An 18,127-nucleotide genomic window follows, 5' to 3' on the forward strand; every position below is an offset into this window, starting at 1 on the left:
AAATGCCCCCCTGGTGACTATTTTGTTCATACACTAGCATATAAGGGCATATTGAATTTGATGTGTTTGTGTACCCAGGCTGAGTATCAAAAGGCAATGTGCTATTTATTATCCATCATGGGATGTTCTACTTAACAAAGTTGGGACTCTAGTTCCTTTAAGCCAGACATAGAGATATTTTAAATTCTCTATTGGCTGTGTCTGAAATATCCTTTCCACTGAGGTGAAATGAGACATAAAGACCTTGAAAAAAATCAAAGAGAAAAGAATCATGAATCTGTCCAATGTTGAGATACAAAGGTTTCCAAAAAGAGAACACATGGAGGATTGGGGGTTGCTTTGAAGTCTTTGGGAAGGATCTCTGATGAGATGTGGATGGTCTGTATACCCCCAGGGAGCTATCTAACGAGGAGGAACAACGGCGGGTAGACCAAGTTTTAGACTTCCCTTCAAAAGCATGGTAAGTGGGTGTGCAGCTCGGGAAGATCCAGAGAATGCAGAGAAGAGACAGTTCTGTCCAGGGGCTGTTTGCTATAGGAGTAAGGTTTTAGGGTTTTAGAATGTGGGATTTAAGATGTGAAAGTAAGACACCGCACTTGGTGCCCAGACGTCTGAGTGGGCAGACTTGAATTTGAATTTGGAAGCTTGTCCCTTGGTAAGCTACTAAAGTTCAGAAAATGGAGAGGAATACTGCATTGTGCTCTAGAGCAGTGGTTCTCAACCTTCTTAATGCTGTGACCCTTTAATGCCGTTCCTCATGTTGTGGTGACTCCCAACCATAAAATTACTTTTCTTCCTATTTAATAACTGTGATTTTGCTACTGTTATTAATAGTAATGCAAATAAGTTTGGAGACTGAGGTTTGCCAAGCAGTTATGACCCATAGGTTGAGAACCGCTGTTCTAATAGTTCCATTAATGGCCACTCAAGGCTTCTCTTTGGGATGTTCTGTATTATGTTTTCAATTTGAAAAGATGGCTTTTAAAAATAGTTGACTACTTTGCAAACAGTTGCAAATATAGAAAAATAAACTTTTTTTTTTACGTTTTCATTCTAAACACACACATGTTATAGACCTGCTTTACGCACAAGAAAAATAACGTTTTGAGACATTAATTTCCAATCATTGTTCATTCAGTAGAAGGATGAATGAATCAATTCTACCTCTTTGGTTAATTGTGATTATTTGAACTCCTATGCTAGAAGGCACTGTTTTCTACCAGTGCCTAGTGGCTGAAGAGATTTCAAAGAAAAACTTTGTCAATGATCATGCAAAATATTAAGGAGATTTTTCTTGAGATGGAGAGCCTATGGGACATTTGACAAGAGGCACAGGACAGCAAATGTTGACTTTAGATACTTAACAGAGAGGGGCCAGTCTGTCTTGCCTTATCCTCGAGAGTCTAACAATAGAAATAGCATTAACAATAATAAACAAGAAACTTGTCTGCTGATATTTAGCACTGCAAATTTTGAAAACAAAATATAAAGAAGCAAAAGCTATTCTCAGAGTTATAAGCCATAGATAATGACTAGTTTAAAAATTATTTCCCTCATTCCCCCCCCCACACTGCTTTGTAAATATATGTCCATTCTATATGTGAGTTTCTTCATGTTTTGGAGGATTTGAGACTATGACTCTGTGGATGTTTTTCAGCTACTCTCTCTTAGCACATTGCTTCTGTTCCTCCCTCACCTCACATCCATGAACATCAATTTACATACATATTTATTCATTTTCTATACGTATTTATTTTCCTATACATTTTCACCTCTTGGCCATTTAGGCTGAGTTATGATTCTTTTCTTGAAAGTGTTCTTTCTAATACTCTTCAGCCCCATTAGATTTCCTTTTAAATTACCCACTGAATTTTTTATTTTGTCATTGTACTTTTCTATTTTAGATTTTTCCTGTGGTTGTATTTCAAGGGTTATATTTTCCTGATAAAGCTACCAGTCTTGTCTTTGATTTCCTTGAGCATATTCAGCATAGTTACTTTTTAAAGTGCTACCACAAAACTTCATTTTCTGGGTCTTTAATGAAACTCCTATGGTCTTTTTCTCTTGATACTCAGTAATGTGGTCTTGTCTTCCTTCTTGGTCAGTTTTGGTTACTACAACCAAATGGTACCGATCAAGTGGTTTAACATTTTATTTCTCTTAGTTACAGAGGCTAGGAAGTCCAGCATGAAGACACTAGAAGACCTGCTTCCCAGTTCATAGGTGTAAGGAAGGCAGGAGAGAGAACTGTCTGGATTCCATTTTATAAAGACAATGATACCATTCATGAGGGCGCTATCTTCATGGCTTAATTACCTCCTAAACACTTTCCCTGTGAATGCCACACTATCGGGAGTAGTCAGGATTTCAACACAAGGCTTTTGAGGGAGACACGAGTATTCACTCCACTGAATAGTCCATTGGATCCTCACTTAAAAGTATGCTTGGATCTATCCTGGTGACATTATATATATGCAATAACTTAAACCAGTAAGTGTTCTCAGAATTCTCTGTTGATTTAGCTGTGGCTTTTCTTAGCTCAGAAGTAAGATGCACTATATGAAAAGTATACATATGACCTGATTTGACAAATGTTGTGTTGTAAATTGTACACACTGAAGCATTGTGCAAAGTCATATCCTCACAGCTTGGGTAGAGATGGCGATAGATTCCAAATTAACATCTCTTTCATTTTTATTTTTAAAGCCTTCCCAGTGAAAGAAATGAATGACTTGAAGGTTCAAGAACTTTTCAGTGTTCAAACCCACAGTAAATGTAGCATATGTACGATTCCTGAGGGTCTAGCCCATGCTAAATCATCAAGTCTATCAAATTCTGAAAGTGACACCTTCCAAGGAAAGAGAAAGCCAGCTCTCAGGCTTCCCTGTCCCAAACATCAACAGAAAGGATTTCTTATCTTCTTCTGAAGCTGCCATGGCTACCGTTCAGTTCTTCGGTTTTCACTGTTTTAGGACTGGCCTTAAATGCCACCCAGCCTCTCTTGGCCATGAGCAAAGGAAGAACAACGCTTGTATTATACAAACTTCAGCTCTTAGATGGACTAATTTGCCATAGCTTTAAGTAAAAGCCCGAGTTAGGCAATCTAGTTGGGGGTCGTGGCCCAAGTGAATAATTCTGCCTCAGCAAAGGGCTGCTTATTGACTCCAAACTTCAGTTGATGGTTACTTTTTTGGGAGCACGGATCCAGGTATTTCAGTCCTGAATCCCGTGAAGGGTCAGCAACTTGATTTAAGCTTCCCAGTTACTGTGTTGTGTAGTTGCACAGTTTTTTTAACATGCAGGCAGGATACACCATGGTTCCAGCAGTTGTCTTTTGGCTGTGTGCTCAGAACTGAATGTGTCTGTACTGGGTGAAGGGAGCAGCACTGGGCGTTTCCTCTGTCCATTTCTCCCATATGAGAGGCATTCCTGAAAATGTTAACACTGAGGTTTTCTGAGTCCATCTGAAGTGATGTGCCTTGCTATGCCATCTCAGTATTTTTGAGCAGCTTGCTCCATGAGGCCCCTTTTCTTACACTTAAAATAGGAGCTTAGGATTCACTCACCAGAGGAGCTGCTTATATTACATAACCGCAAGGCACACAGATTATGATTGATCTATTGCCATATGGCCTCAACAGTCTCCGAGTAGAGACAAGCTACTCATTTGGCTGGTTCTAGCAATTTTCCCAAGTGATACATAGGAAAGATATTTATTTCTTTTTAAGTTTTGAATATTTTAGAGGTATTATCTGAATGGAAATTCTTTTCTTGCCTGGGGGCAAGTAAATTAATTCCTGGGAAGGCAATTGGGGCAGTGAGTTATAGGGAGAAAGGCCTAAGGAAGGTACAATCTCATTACTTGGGGACTGTTTCAGGGGAATGAGTCTGCGCCTAGGAAAAAAAAAATGACTGAAGAGAAGTCAGAGATAGGCACTGGAGACAGGGCTCATGTGTTGCTCTTGCAGAGAACCCGGGTTACATCCCCAGCACCCACCCGGTGGGTCACAACAGTCAAGGTATGGGATTCCCCTCTACTGACCTCTGCGGACACCCAGCACAATGTAGCTCACAAATATATGCAAACACTCATACACATAAAATACAATAAATATTGAAAAAAGAAACAAGGGAAGCTGATATAGCCATTGGTCCCAAATTCAATAGTTACAGGTTGCATTCTTCAGGAGACTCGCTGTTTTTCCCTAGGCTGGTCATATTCATTACCATGTCCTAGTCTGTTTCAGTCAGTTCTGCTCCATACCCAATAGAGCATGTCTAGGCTATGGCTGGAAAGGCCCAGAATAGCTGCTGATGTCATTGTGACTTTAAGTCTCTGTCCGACAGGAATGAAAGAAGAGAGATTTCTTCATAATGAATGCTCACTGTGCAGATGGAAAGTTCCATTTGGAGATGAGGGAAGTCTGCTGGATCCGCAATTATATTATATAGCATTATTTGGTGTGTATGGATGTTTTGCCTGCATCTGTGTCAGTGAACAACTTACACTCCTGGATGCCTGAAGGCTAGAAGACAGACCTCCTGGAACTGGAGTTATAGACAGTTGTGAGCTACTCTGTAGATGCTGGGAATCGACCCTGGTCTTTTGGAAGAGCAATTGGTGCTCTCAATTGCTGAGCCATCTTTCTAGCACTCCCCCAAAACCCTGTTTTGTTTTGTTTTGTTAAAGAAAACAAAACAGAAAGTTTCAGCATACTATTTTCTTCCTGGAGATGAAAACTGAAGCCTACATCCATTTTAGATAAGCACTCTTGTTTCAGGTCAGTTCTACTTTCTGACTACACAGCATAAGTAGGAAACTGGTGAAGTCCAGTTTAGTTGCCTAGGTGTTAGAAAGTGAAAGATATAAGGCAATTCATTCAAAAACAATGACCATGATATATTGATTGAAAAGTCTAGGTGACATATTTACATCGTCCAGGCTTTCCTAGCTTCCACAGCTTGAGAACAAAGGGAACAATATCATGTAAGGCCAAGATTTAGTGTCTAACTGATTTATATTTAGAACAAGTGATTTCTTGATTTAGGAATAAGCCATAAAGCAAGCTGAAAACATGCTTTCCACATGCTTCCCTAGGCTGAAGTTCCTCTCCGAGCTCCTACTGAGCAGTGTTGTTAGCAGGCTCTCGGCTGCTGTCTTTTTAATTCAATGAAATGTGAGAGGAGTCTATTCTAAACCCGGATGACTCAGACTTTCAACAGTTCTTTCTTCTTCTTCTTCTTCTTCTTCTTCTTCTTCTTCTTCTTCTTCTTCTTCTTCTTCTTCTTCTTCTTCTTCACTTCTAGTCCTTGAAGAAAAAAACTGCTCAGACCTCAGAGGCCCAGTCAATGGGTACGAGAAGATCACAGGAGGGCCTGGGCTCCTCGATGCGCACCACGTGAAAATCGGCACGGTCGTGTCATTCTTTTGTAATGGCTCCTATGTTCTCAGTGGCAACGAGAAAAGAACCTGCCAGCAGGATGGAGAATGGTCGGGGAAGCAGCCCATTTGCATAAAAGGTAACTCAGGGATGTTTCTGGATTCTGTAGATGTGCATAGAGTAGGTGTAATTCTTTGGCAGCTCCTATGCCCGCTTTTAAGTCCCTGGAATAATATCTTCTTGCAGGCTTACCTGCAAATCATTTGCAACTCTCATCTTGGAGAGTATCCTTTCAAATTTTTGCCTCTTTTTTTTTCTGGGACCCAAGAAGACCCCGCTCTCATCTTTTCTAAGATGAAGGAGAAGAGTGGGTTGGGAAAGATGGCCAGGCTGAGTTGTAGATACGTAAATCCAAAGATGGAATTTGTAAACCTTTGCCTGGCTGCTTTTGTTGTGTCTCTAATAAAAGAGTCAACAAGCACGTGTTGCTGGGGAGGCTGCAGATGTAGATGGCTAAAAACAAAGACAGCAGACCTTGAAACATCTAGCGGGCAGTTAGAAGAACAAATGAAGAGGAGAGAGAGAGAGAGAGAGAGAGAGAGAGAGAGAGAGATCAGTCGTCCTGAAATTGAGAGATGGCGAGGTAGGATCCGTAGCAGTCAAGAGGGATTTAAGGACACTAGGAGGAGCTGGGATAGCACTCCGGATGAAAGACGGAAGAAGAAGTGGGCGTAGATGGAAGTGAAAGCGTCTGTCTTATGGCATGCTCAAAGCAAGCCGGTCTAGGAAGTAACATTTAAAATATAGGCTGGGAACAGAAAACCCTGGACCGTTGTGTAGGGATGTCGGAGCCCCCACCCCCCCAATCACAGTCGAGATGCAGTTTCTCCCCGACTTTACCCATTAGTTGTTCTGGGCTGACGCTGCCTTAACTGAGAAGAAAATTGGGTTCATGTCCTAGATTGTCAAAACCATTGCCCCCCATTCTCCACTCTCTCTGCTGGGTGTTTGTCAACAACCCGGATCATGGGGAAAGGGATGAAAGAGAAGAGGGGATAAATGTGAAAGGGATAAATCACTTTAGACTTTCGCCAGGAGTGACTCTCCCCCTCCCGGCGCAGGGCCTGATGTTTTGTTTCATTAAGTATGGGAACGGTGTTGCATATGTCCTTGGAGGTTTTTGTCAACTTTTCTCTTACAAATTAATACAACCAAAGTACTCTAAGTTGCTAATTAGACAAATGTTGGCTGCTGGATTGGGAAAGTGAGGTGGGAAGGATTCCTTTTTCCCTGGAAGAAAAAAAAAGAGAAAGATTTCAGTGAATTGAAACTGGGCTCCGAGTTGTCCTCTGGTGACTGCGAGGGACCTTCATTGCCGAGACAGGACAAGGAATGGTTGGTTACTCAGGACTTATTTATAATTGGCCCTGCGGTCTGGTTTTAAACAAGGACTTCTTAATTCCCCCTGTGGGCTGTATTTTGGCACCTTCACTTTGAGTTTGATCCCATTATCATCTAGCTTGCTAACACCATTCCCATGAACAGATGGCCCTAATCTATGAAGTGCCACTGTCCCAAGTCACTTTGGCAGAACAGTTTTTTTTTTTTTTTTTTTCCAGAGGGGACTCCTGGATTCTCCAGAGGCAGCTGCCACTATTGTGAAAAGCAGCTAAAATCGTGCTAAGTGCACTGTTGACAATTTTCTAATGCATCCAGCCTCTGAGACCGGGGAATGGATGCATGGTGTCTAGAAAGGTGGGAGTCAGGTATTATTCTGGATGCTATGGGGTGAACAGTGAAGATGATAAAGGATCACCCAGCATAGCTTATCTGTTTCTAGCCTGCCGGGAACCGAAGACCTCAGACTTGGTGAGAAGGAGAGTCCTCCCGATGCAGGTTCAGTCAAGGTGAGACCAAGCCCCTGAACTCCACTTTCAAGGCTAATGACTATCTTCCCTTCTCCATTTGTGTTCGGCCAAAGGCAGCCTGGCATTTCTTAGGGACATTTAGTACTAACGGGTCATGAAAGAATGGGGCTTGTTAGATGGAGGCTTGTTAGCCAGCTGCTCTTGGCCAAGAGGTAGCTACTACTGGAAGAGGTACAAGTTTTACTGGATCGTGGGAAAGCAGATGGCTGATGGGAAGCAGCGAGCTTCCCTGATGATCTTTGAGGAGTTGGAGTTTAGTACTTTCGTCTTCCTGAAACCACTGCTTCTTTATTACGGCAGCTTCTACGAGCTGGCAAATCCTGCTAAATACTGCAGCCAGCTAGGGGTTAGGGACACAAGCTTGATGGTGACCAACCAGATGAGGCAAATTGGTAGAGCCCAGGAGCTAAAGATAAATGACCAGTCTAAATGAGGGATATGAACTTTTGTGTATACCCGATGCTTCTCTCGAGAAGACAGAGGAGGTGGCTAAAAAGACCATTTCTTGCTTTGTCCTCTTCTTTATTCTCTTTGCTGACGTTGCACAAACATTTTTGGTTTTCTTCTACCAGTCCAAGCATAATTCTGCACCAGAAATACTAAACTTGTTGCTTGTTCAGTCTGGAAACTGCTCCTTCTGCGTATATAGAAGCTTAGCACGCCCCCCACCCCCACCCTATCTTTCAGTTCTCTGCTTGTTTCACCGAGGAGAGAGATCAACTCTAACTGTCCTTTTATGATTATTTTAAAAATATTTTATGGTTTTGAGGGATGCACCCAGAGCTTAAAACATGCTAGGTAAATACTTTACTACCACATCCCTAGCCCCAAGCTGTCGTCTCAGTGAAACTAGCAGCAACACACATGCCCTGATGCCACATCAGGCTGCTTCCATTGCCGCCTGTGTTCTCTGTCCTTCACCATGATTCTTATTTCATTTTAGAATCCCTGTCTCTTCTCTCGCTCTCTCTCCTTCCCTCCCTCCCTTCCCCCTTCCCTCCCTCCCTTCCCCCTTCCCTCCTTTCATTTCAAATATACAACTTACAAGTAAAAGAATACTGTTTCCTTCTTTTATGCTGAAGTTTTCTTGTTTAATATCACCTCTGCCACATAGAAGTCATTCAGTTCATAGTTCTTGAATGAATAAATTTGATTGACAGTCACAGGTTCAAAATATGCTTCTGCCTCTCTTTAATCCTAGTTATGTTTAAGCAACTTCCTGAAGTTACTGGGCCTTCTTTTTCTCTTTTTAAAACCAGAGGTAATTAATAATAATCCTGGGAGATTGTTGTAAGGATAAAAACCACAATGGCAAACCGAATTCAAGAGCATATTTAAAAAAATCATCCACCATGATCTCATCCCAGAGATGTGGGGATGATTCAATGTATGAAAATCTGTCAATGTAATCCACCATTTAAACAATCTGAAAGAAAAAAAACCACACGATCATTTCATTAGATGCTGAAAAAGCCTTTGACAAAATTCAACCCCCATTCACGATAAAAGTGTTGGGGAGATCTGGGATATAAGGAACATACCTAAACACAATAAAGACAATATACAGCAAGCCAACAGTCAACAGCAAATTAAATAGAGAGAAACTCGAAGTGATTCCACCAAAATCAGGAGCAAAACTAGGCTATCTAGTCTCTCCATACCTATTCAATATAGTACTCAATGTTCCAGCTAAAGCAATAAGACAACAAAAGGAGATCAAGGGCATATGAATTGGAAAGGAAGATGTCAAACTTTTGCTATTTGCAAATGATTTGGTAGTATGCATAAGTGACCCTAGAAATTCTACCATGGAACTCCTATAGCTAATAGTCATCTTTAGTAAAATGGTGGGATACAAGATGAACTAAAAAAAAAAAATCATTAGCCCTCCTATATACAAAAAAATAAATGGGCTGAGAAAGAAATCAGAGAAACAACACCCTTTACAATAACCACAAATAATATAAAATACTTTGGGGTAGCTCTAACAAAACAAGTGAAAGACCTATATGACAAGAAATTTAGGAAAGAATTTGAAGAAGATACCAGAAAATTTTGAGATATTTCCCATGTTCTTGGATAAGTACAATTTAACGTAGTAAAAATGGCAGTCTTACCAAAAACAATCTACAGAGTCAATGCAATTCTCATCAAAATCCCAGCAAAATTCTTCACAGATCTTGAAAGAACAATATTCAGCTCCATATGGGAAAACAAAAACAAAAACAAAAAAAATCCAGGATAGCTGAAACAGTGCTATACATTAAGGGAACTTGGTTCTGCCTCAACTTGATATGCCAGGCTTTGTTGACTCCCAAGGGAGGCCTTTCCCTTTCTGAGGAGTGGATGGGGAGGGGTTAGAAAAGAGGTGTGGGAGGAAATGGGAGGAGAGGAGGGAGAGGAATTGTGGTTGGGAAGCAAAAGAAATTTAAATCTTTTTTAAAAAGAAAAAAAAGAACTATGTCACCACCACTTCAACAATAACAACAAAGAGAATTCCAGAAAAACCAAAAAAAAAAAAAAAAAAAACCGAAAACATACTGACAGATCTGACAGATGACATTGACCTCATGCTTGCTGTGTGCCAGCGGTTGCTCCTGTCACTTTACATAGGCTAATTTGTGTAGTTCTCCTGGTAACCTGTGAAGCTGGGCATTTTTTATTATTACTTGCATCTTATCTTATTAACTTTTCCTTGCATGTGTGGAAACTGAGGTTCAGAGATGTTAAGTAACTTCCTCAAAGGTGCAAACAAGATGTCCCTTTAAAACAGAACCACTTGGCATTTTCCAGGGTGAAGGTCGCCCTGTCAGGCTCTCATCCATGTTTGTCTTTCTCCAAGCAAGGCGTTCCCTTGGGAACAAAGACTGTAGAATGCAGAAGGCCTCATTTCTGTTCTTTCCCTGGTTCCCCGGGGGCGGCACTCTGCTGAGTGCAATCCTTGGCTCCCATGAAGACACCTTGCTTCGGTGATGATGCCTGCATAGGGATCCTGAGCACAACAGACAACAGGGCTTCCCACTGTTACAGCAATTTTAATGGTAGACTGGGGAGAAAATGCTAGGCGACTCCTGCAATTGAGAAAGCAAGTGTAAAGTTTAGTTAAATGTCTCTGGGAGGCGAGCTACTGAAGTAGCGGGTATTCTTACTTTCTGCAGCCTCCTGAAACAAATAGTAGCTTCGGTGACCAAAAGAGAAAGACTGTACATTCAGAAGCTCCCAGACCTGGTTATAAACATAGAACGATATTTGTTGAATGAAGGCAGTGTGGACTGAATGTTTCCTGAGCCCAGCACGATAGAGACACAAGAAATAGATTTCATTTTAAACAATATCAGATTGATATGGTGGAGACTCTAGGGAGGAAATGGTGACTGCTAAATGGTATCTTGGGTGTCATCTACTTTCACCGAGTACCCCACCCCCACAGTAGCTCTGAAGACAGCAGAATGAAGAACACAGAAATGAAGACAATAGTTCCTGAAGACAACAGTTCCCTTTGCAGACTGACAGCCATTTTACCCCAATGTAAAGCCATCATAAGCTGCAGGATACGAGCATCTCTCCCCGGAGAGTGTCTCTAGGGGCCTCAACTTCAGGGCTCATTTAATGCCCTTTTTCACATTTACATGCAAGTTTTTGTATTTCTCCCAAGCAGTGTTGCCTCAGAGAAAGTTCAAGTCTCTGAGGTGAACTAATTACATTTGCTAATTGCCAAATCAAGTTACTGTATCAACACAGTTTAGTTCAAGTCAGTTCCTAATATTGTCCCATTATGATAATGGTTAGAGAAAAAAAATGTGCCTGCCTTTCTCTCATTGAAATTAACTCTTTTTCCTATCTAATTTTGCAATTAAATGTGTGTTCTCTCCCTCCTCTCCCTCCCTCCCTCCCTCCTCTCTCTCTCTCTCTCTCTCTCTCTCTCTCTCTCTCTCACACACACACACACACACACACACACACACACACACACACAGAGTATACTTTTGGATAGCAATATTACGACAGACTTTATTCTGTTTGATTGAAACCCGAAGTACTTGGAAGAATTTCATGAACAAAGAAATACAATATTGAGTGACAGAAGAGGATGTATTCAGTAGCAAAAGGAGAGAGAGCGAAGAAGGGACCGAAGGAGGGAGAAAAGGAGGGAGGGAGAGAAAGAGAGCAAGAAGAAGCAGAAGAGGAAGTGGGTAGACAAAGAAAAGGACAAAGACAGAAAATGGGAAATGGGAGATGTTTTCTTCTGTAACCAATAGCAAGGGAGTTGGATACTAAAGTCTTGCTCTTCTTCTTTCTCTGATCCTGTGTGCCTTGATCCAGGGAGACACCATTACACCAGCTTTATTCCACAGCCTTCAGCAAGCAGAAACTGCAGGATGCCTCTACCAAGAAGCCAGTTCTTCCATTTGGAGAGCTGCCGCCTGGGTATCAGCATCTGCATACCCAGCTCCAGTATGAGTGTATCTCGCCCTTCTACCGCCGCCTGGGAAGCAGCAGGAGGACATGCCTGAGAACTGGCAAGTGGAGTGGGCGTGCTCCATCCTGTATCCCAAGTGAGTCAAGGCTCATCTTTGAGTTTGAGTCATTCGTGAAAAATTCTTGATATTGCTAAAGACTTTTATGGAAAGTTGAACTGAGCAAGGGATGGTCTTGCATTGCTTTCCTAAGTTTGGTGACCTCTGGAATTCCACAAGAAGAGCACCCTCCTTTTGCCTTAAACTACTATTCAGGATAAATTGACACATTGACTCTTAGAGAAATATTTTCTTGTAGAGAAAATATTATCTAGATATTATCATGTCTAGAAAAAGGAAAGAGTCACAATTAAATACCAATGGGGACAGGTATAGCTGTGAGTAGACCTCTGCCTTGGTCATCTGGACCACCTAAGACTCCATCTTCGTACTTATTATCCAATGATTTTCAGGAATTGCCATTAATGAAATGATGAGGTAATAGTAGATAATGTGAGATAAAATGCAGAAGTTCCAGAGTAGACCTTGCACATTCTTACCCGCCACTGTCATCCTCTTTGTGAAAGAGTAGCATGGCTGAGTTGGTCGTGGTCACACTTATGGAGACAGTAACATCATCTGTCTGTCATATCATCCCATTTGGTCTTATCACAGAGCCCCTAAAGTCATAGTTAGTTCTCTGTATATTTTCTTTAGGCAAAGAAACCAAGGATCTAAGGGTCTAACAATTTGTCCAAAGTCCCATTGTTTCATTGAACCATAAAGTCTCCACTTTTAACTCTAGCCTTTAAGGCCAACTATATGTCAGACAGTGGTTAATACCAAAGGGAAGGGGGCTAGAGCAACAGCATGGCAGGCAAGTAATTGCTGTGCAAGCATTTACGAACATGAGTTTGTCTGGGGACAGTAGCATGCACCTATGATCCCAGTTCTGAGCGGCAGAGACAGAAAGATCCCTGGGGTTTGCTGGCTAGCCAGCTGGGCCAAATTGCTGAGGTCCAGGTTCAGGGAGAGACCGTGTCTCAAAGAATAATGTGGAGAGAAATGAAGAAGGTTTAATACCTGACAGTCACTATTAATCTTCACACATATGTGCACATGTGTGTCTGTGTGCTAACACATGCATATACACACATAAGCACATATGTACAAGCATATAAGTGCATAAAGGTAAATGAAAAGAAGAGATAACCAGGTCGGTTCACTCAGTGCTTTTCATCTCCATCAGTTCCTCTCTTTCAGATTTGAGCTGTCATGGTTGAGTGACCCGTTTGCTGTCAGATGGGAATGGTCTGGATTGATCCGATTAAACTAATGCTTTCCCTACAGTCTGTGGAAAAATCGAGAGTGCTGCTTCTCCAAAGACCGAAGGGAGCCGCTGGCCGTGGCAGGCAGCCATCTACCGGAGGACCAGCGGCGTGCACGATGGTGGGCTACACAAAGGCGCATGGTTCTTGGTCTGCAGCGGTGCCCTGGTGAATGAGCGCACGGTGGTTGTGGCTGCCCACTGTGTGACTGACCTGGGAAAGGTCACCACCATCAAGACAGCAGACCTCAAGGTTGTCTTGGGAAAATTCTACAGGGACGATGAGCGGGATGAAAAGACCATCCAGAACTTACGGGTGAGAGAGGGCTTTCTGGGAAACTGGAGCTTTGACTTAACCAGCTATGAGCACAGGGGAGCAGGGCCTGTATCTGCCCTGTCACTTCGGCATGTCAGTATCCGATCCAAAGCCTAGCATGCAGGAGGGGCTCAGAGTTTCAGACTGACAGACTCCGGACAGGAAAGTTAGCAAACCGTGCAGCTGTCCTGCATACCTTCGCTTGTTTTGAAAACAAGGGAGAGTCAGGTATTACCTACTACTGTAGTCCTTGAAAGTCATACACATTGCGGTAGAATATACATAGACTTTATTAGCACATACTGCAAATTATAGTTCATCAAACATTGATGAAGCTATTTGTTTCATGGATATCTCTGTTGGAAATGATTTGTTCTGGGGATGGTGTGACTTATTACTATGCCCTGTCTACCCAGATCAAGGTAAATTCATGGGTGTTTCTTGAATAAAAAAAAAAAGAGAGATCTAATTGCCTCTCATACTTGGGTTTGGGAATTATCACAAGCAGGCTTTGAGGACACAGGTTTTATCCAGGATACTCCTAACTGCCATACTTCTCAATTGTCCTGTACCCTCCCTCCTTCCATTCATCCATCTGTCCATCTATCCTAGCCTATACTTTTTTCACCTGTCTATCCCTTCTTCTACCCATCCTTCTGTCTCTGCCTCAGTTCATCCATCTATCTATCTATTACTGAGCCCCTACAACACGTTATCCATGGAAAATATAGAGAGAAGAATAAAATGGCTATTTTCTCTAGTTTGAGGAAAGGGACAGACCAGTATGTCATGAACAGTATTTTGTAAGATAAGCCCCCAAGGAAATAGGATCAAGTAATAGAACTATACATTTAAAAATTGAAAGATTGAATATGGGTTTTTAGAAGCTCCTGCACAAAGATTGACTAGGAATGCATAAAATATTTAGTAACTATCCTGTGGAAAATCTTATGGTGTATTCTGAGAACATTCTTGTGGAAAAGTCTTAGGGACTGCTGTTAGGAAACATAGCTCTATCTTACTGGCTCGAAGGTACATGAAATGCTAACAGTAGGCTAGAGATTGCAAAGCATTAACATGTAGGGCTTCTACAAGGATAGTGCTAACATATAGATTTATACATAGATAATGCTAACATGTAGGGCTTATACAAGGATAGTGCTAACATATAGATTTATACATAGATAAAGCTAACATGTAGGGCTTATACATGGGTAGTGCTAACATGTAGGGTTTATACATGAATGGTGCTAACATGTAGGGCTTATACATGGGTAGTTCTAACATATGTTCTCTTAATCAGCTCATTGAACATTAGATGACTGAGGTGTTTCAAACAAAGACTTGGAGTCCATTCTCTGGTAAAAATCAGAACGCTTAACACATCTTTGTACAGCTGTGATCACCTGTAACAAAACATCATCTGTCCACGTTAGATGGGCCATGAACACCCACTTCTATGGCCTTACGTGTAGACTCCACTTATTTAATACCACATTCCAGGCTCCAGTAGGCATTTGAGTTGACAACTCTGAAAATACAACAGTTATTTTTTATGATTCATTGAGCAATGTGTCTTCAAATCTTGTAGCTGCCACTCAGACAGTTTCAATAATTTGGCTCCTAACTGGCCCTCTTCTTATCCACACTGGAGCAGGCTGTTTACCCCCGCTCTCTCTTCCTTGTTTTCATAGATTTCTGCCATCATTCTACATCCCAACTATGACCCTATCCTGCTGGACGCTGACATCGCCATTCTGAAGCTCCTGGACAAGGCCCGCATCAGCACCCGTGTCCAGCCTATCTGCTTGGCTAGCACTCGGGACCTCAGTGCCTCCTTTCAGGAGTCTCACATCACTGTGGCTGGGTGGAACATCCTGGCAGATGTGAGGAGCCCTGGCTTTAAGAATGATACATTGCATTCTGGAATGGTCAGGGTGGTCGATTCACTGCTCTGTGAAGAACAACATGAAGAGCATGACATTCCAGTTAGTGTCACTGACAACATGTTCTGTGCCAGCCAAGACCCCAGCACTCCTTCCAACATCTGCACTGCAGAGACAGGGGGCATCGCTGCTTTGTCCTTCCCAGGCCGAGCATCCCCTGAGCCACGCTGGCATCTGGTGGGGCTGGTCAGCTGGAGCTATGACAAGACGTGTAGCAATGGCCTAGCCACAGCCTTCACCAAGGTGCTGCCATTCAAAGACTGGATTGATAGGAACATGAAATGAACCAGCTGCAAGGCCACTGAGAAGCTTTTCCTGTATAGATAGTATATGGCTCAGTGAGGACCTGAACTATAATTTTGCCCATGACCTTGGCTTCAGAAAGGTCTCTGATTTCATGGATATACCTCAGTAGAGGGTGAGTAGTGTTTTGCTTTCTGGCAGGGAACTGTCTTCCTGACTGCTTGGAAACCATCTAAAAGATGTCCGGGCTTGCAAGAACTGAATTTCATCAAAGAAAACCACGTAAATAGAAAAAAAAATCTCCCAGACCTTGTCCACCTCACAGTGATGTGAACAGCATAGTCAGTTCTGGATGAAAGGGTTGACCTGGGGTGGGGTGGGGAGACTCTGGGCTGTACCAGGCTTCAGACAACATTCCAAAGAACAGCCTGCATGACAGCCCTTGGCGAAGGAGTTTGGATGTGACATTTGCTCCTGTGCACATTATCACAAGATTTTCTGATCCCGTCCCTCCCAGTCTACTGTACACATTTCAATAAAATGAGGGTTGACTTCATTTTTGAGTTACATGGATTTGGGCTGATAGTTTGGTGAGGGTTCTTTAACATAGAGCCAAGGGATATAATTTCCCAATATGTCTGTCAGAGGCTAAGCCCGACAAGACAGAGAAGACAGCATGAGTAATGCTGCTGGTTGATCTCTTTCATGGAGGACTGCCTAGGTTAGTAAAGTATGGCTGGGTGTCAGTGAGGCTGTTTCCAGGGAGGATTAGTCAAGAAGAGATGACTTACCCTGAATGTGGGAAGCTTCCCACATTCCATCCTGTTAGCTGGGGGCTCAGGTGTAACAAAGGGGAAAAGGGAGGAAGCCAGCCAGTGCAGGCATTTTCTCTCTGCTGACTGCCATCATGAAAGTTCCTTTTTTCATACCCTTCCCATTATGATGAAGTGACCCCTCTGAGACCATGAGCAAAGCAATCTTTTTATTTTCTTCAACTAGTCCTTTCGGGTCACAGCAGCAAGAAAGTTTAATGTAGTGTACTGATTCTAAGTGTCTCCCTGATTTTATGTTTTAGGCTCAGTTATAAAACTGCCATGAGCCCCCACAAATCTTTTTAAAAAATATTACAGTTATGCATTTAGTGTGTGTGTGTGTGTGTGTGTGTGAGAGAGAGAGAGAGAGAGAGAGAGAGAGAGAGAGACAGAGAGACAGAGAGAGGCAGAGAGACAGAGAGAGGCAGAGAGACAGAGAGAGCTGAGTGCTTGCCATCATGCAAGTGTGGAGGCCAGAGGACAGATTTTAGGGTTAGTTCTCTCCTGCCACCATGTGGGCCCAGGATTCAAACTCGAATCATCAGGCACGGTGGCAAATATGGTTACATGGTGAGCCATGGAACCAGTCTGCTCCTCCACAGGTCTATGTTTCCAAAGCAGTTGAAAAAGAATCACATGTTTGTTTACACCAAATTTGATCTGCCAAGAACCCAAGGCTTGGTGGTTTCTTACAGTGTGTGTGAGTGTCCTTGGAAGCCCCTTCTCACTTCCCATTAGAATGGAAGAAAAAGCAAATTCAGTCTGATAAATTCTATGATCTTTCCAGTACCTTCTCTCTTGGGGTTTGACAAACACTTCTAATATCTCCCCTCTTTTCTCATTGAGAATTTTGCTGCCCACAAGATAGTGCCTTATGAGCACTGAGACAATAGTGGGGAACTCCTGAGTTCATGCTGTTTGTTGGGTGTGTGTGATGGGTCTTTCCAATTCCTTGGTGTTTTCCTAATCTTTAGTGTAACGTCTGTCTGGTTTCCATGTGGCCCTTCCTGTTGACCAGGCTTCTCCTCAGCTCTTGTGGGGACTGGCATCTGGTGTTGATTATTATTTGACCCTGGTCTGGATCAGTCAACCCAGTGTCCACAGCGACAGCTTCTCTAGACTTCCCAGCTACATACCTTCTTCTTACTTTGGAAGCTTGTGGGGACTCCTAAGTCTTTTCTGTCCCTTACAAGAAAGGAGAACCCATGCCTGTTATAGACCATCCTGGAAGACCTTAGCTTCCTATGCATGCAAACAGGAACTTTCTTCTCCTGCTACCTGAGTCAGAGACCTTTAACCTTGGTGACTTTAATCCTGAGACAGGAGGTGAAGGTGTGCTTGTAAACCAGCTTGCTTTCTCACCTTCGGTCCTTTACACATTTCTTTGAGTCAGAAGAGAATGGCATCAACTTTCTCTTTTATCAGACATTCCTGGGGCTTTCCATGAGTCATTTCCTCCTGTCACATAAACTTTCTCCTTGTCCTCGTGGCTTAATCAAGGGGCAATGGATTAATTACTGCAGGCTACCTAGCATGTGGTGATTTAAAAGAAGACCCATTTATTCTCATGGAGGATTGATTCTTCAGATAGTTATGAGGTGATTCAAAAACTGTGTTTTAAGAAAGCTAGGACCACAAAAGGTTTGGTGTGAGTTAGGTCAGGGAGATCTGGACTCAGGTCTTGTCTTTCCATTTCCTTATTTTTGGTGCCGAGCAA

At 42.5% G+C, this 18,127-nt stretch overlaps 1 protein-coding gene across 2 annotated transcripts in view; it reads left to right on the plus strand.

Annotated features, from left to right (window-relative positions):
• The window catches only part of Pamr1 (peptidase domain containing associated with muscle regeneration 1), an 86,046-nt gene extending 69,898 nt beyond the window's left edge, over positions 1-16,148 (plus strand). For both annotated transcript variants that reach the window (XM_041679004.1, XM_041679005.1), the window contains 5 exons: positions 5,308-5,520; positions 7,222-7,288; positions 11,633-11,865; positions 13,117-13,409; positions 15,104-16,148. In XM_041679004.1, the coding sequence (XP_041534938.1) occupies positions 5,308-5,520; positions 7,222-7,288; positions 11,633-11,865; positions 13,117-13,409; positions 15,104-15,640 (1,343 nt within the window). In that variant the 3' untranslated portion in view covers positions 15,641-16,148. The remainder of the gene's footprint in view (positions 1-5,307; positions 5,521-7,221; positions 7,289-11,632; positions 11,866-13,116; positions 13,410-15,103) is intronic.
• The last annotated feature ends 1,979 nt before the right edge of the window (positions 16,149-18,127 follow it).

The sequence above is a fragment of the Microtus oregoni genome, unplaced genomic scaffold (assembly GCF_018167655.1).
Source record: "Microtus oregoni isolate MIOR12 unplaced genomic scaffold, Mior012 000031F_ref0000149, whole genome shotgun sequence".
Taxonomy (NCBI): Eukaryota; Metazoa; Chordata; class Mammalia; order Rodentia; family Cricetidae; genus Microtus; species Microtus oregoni.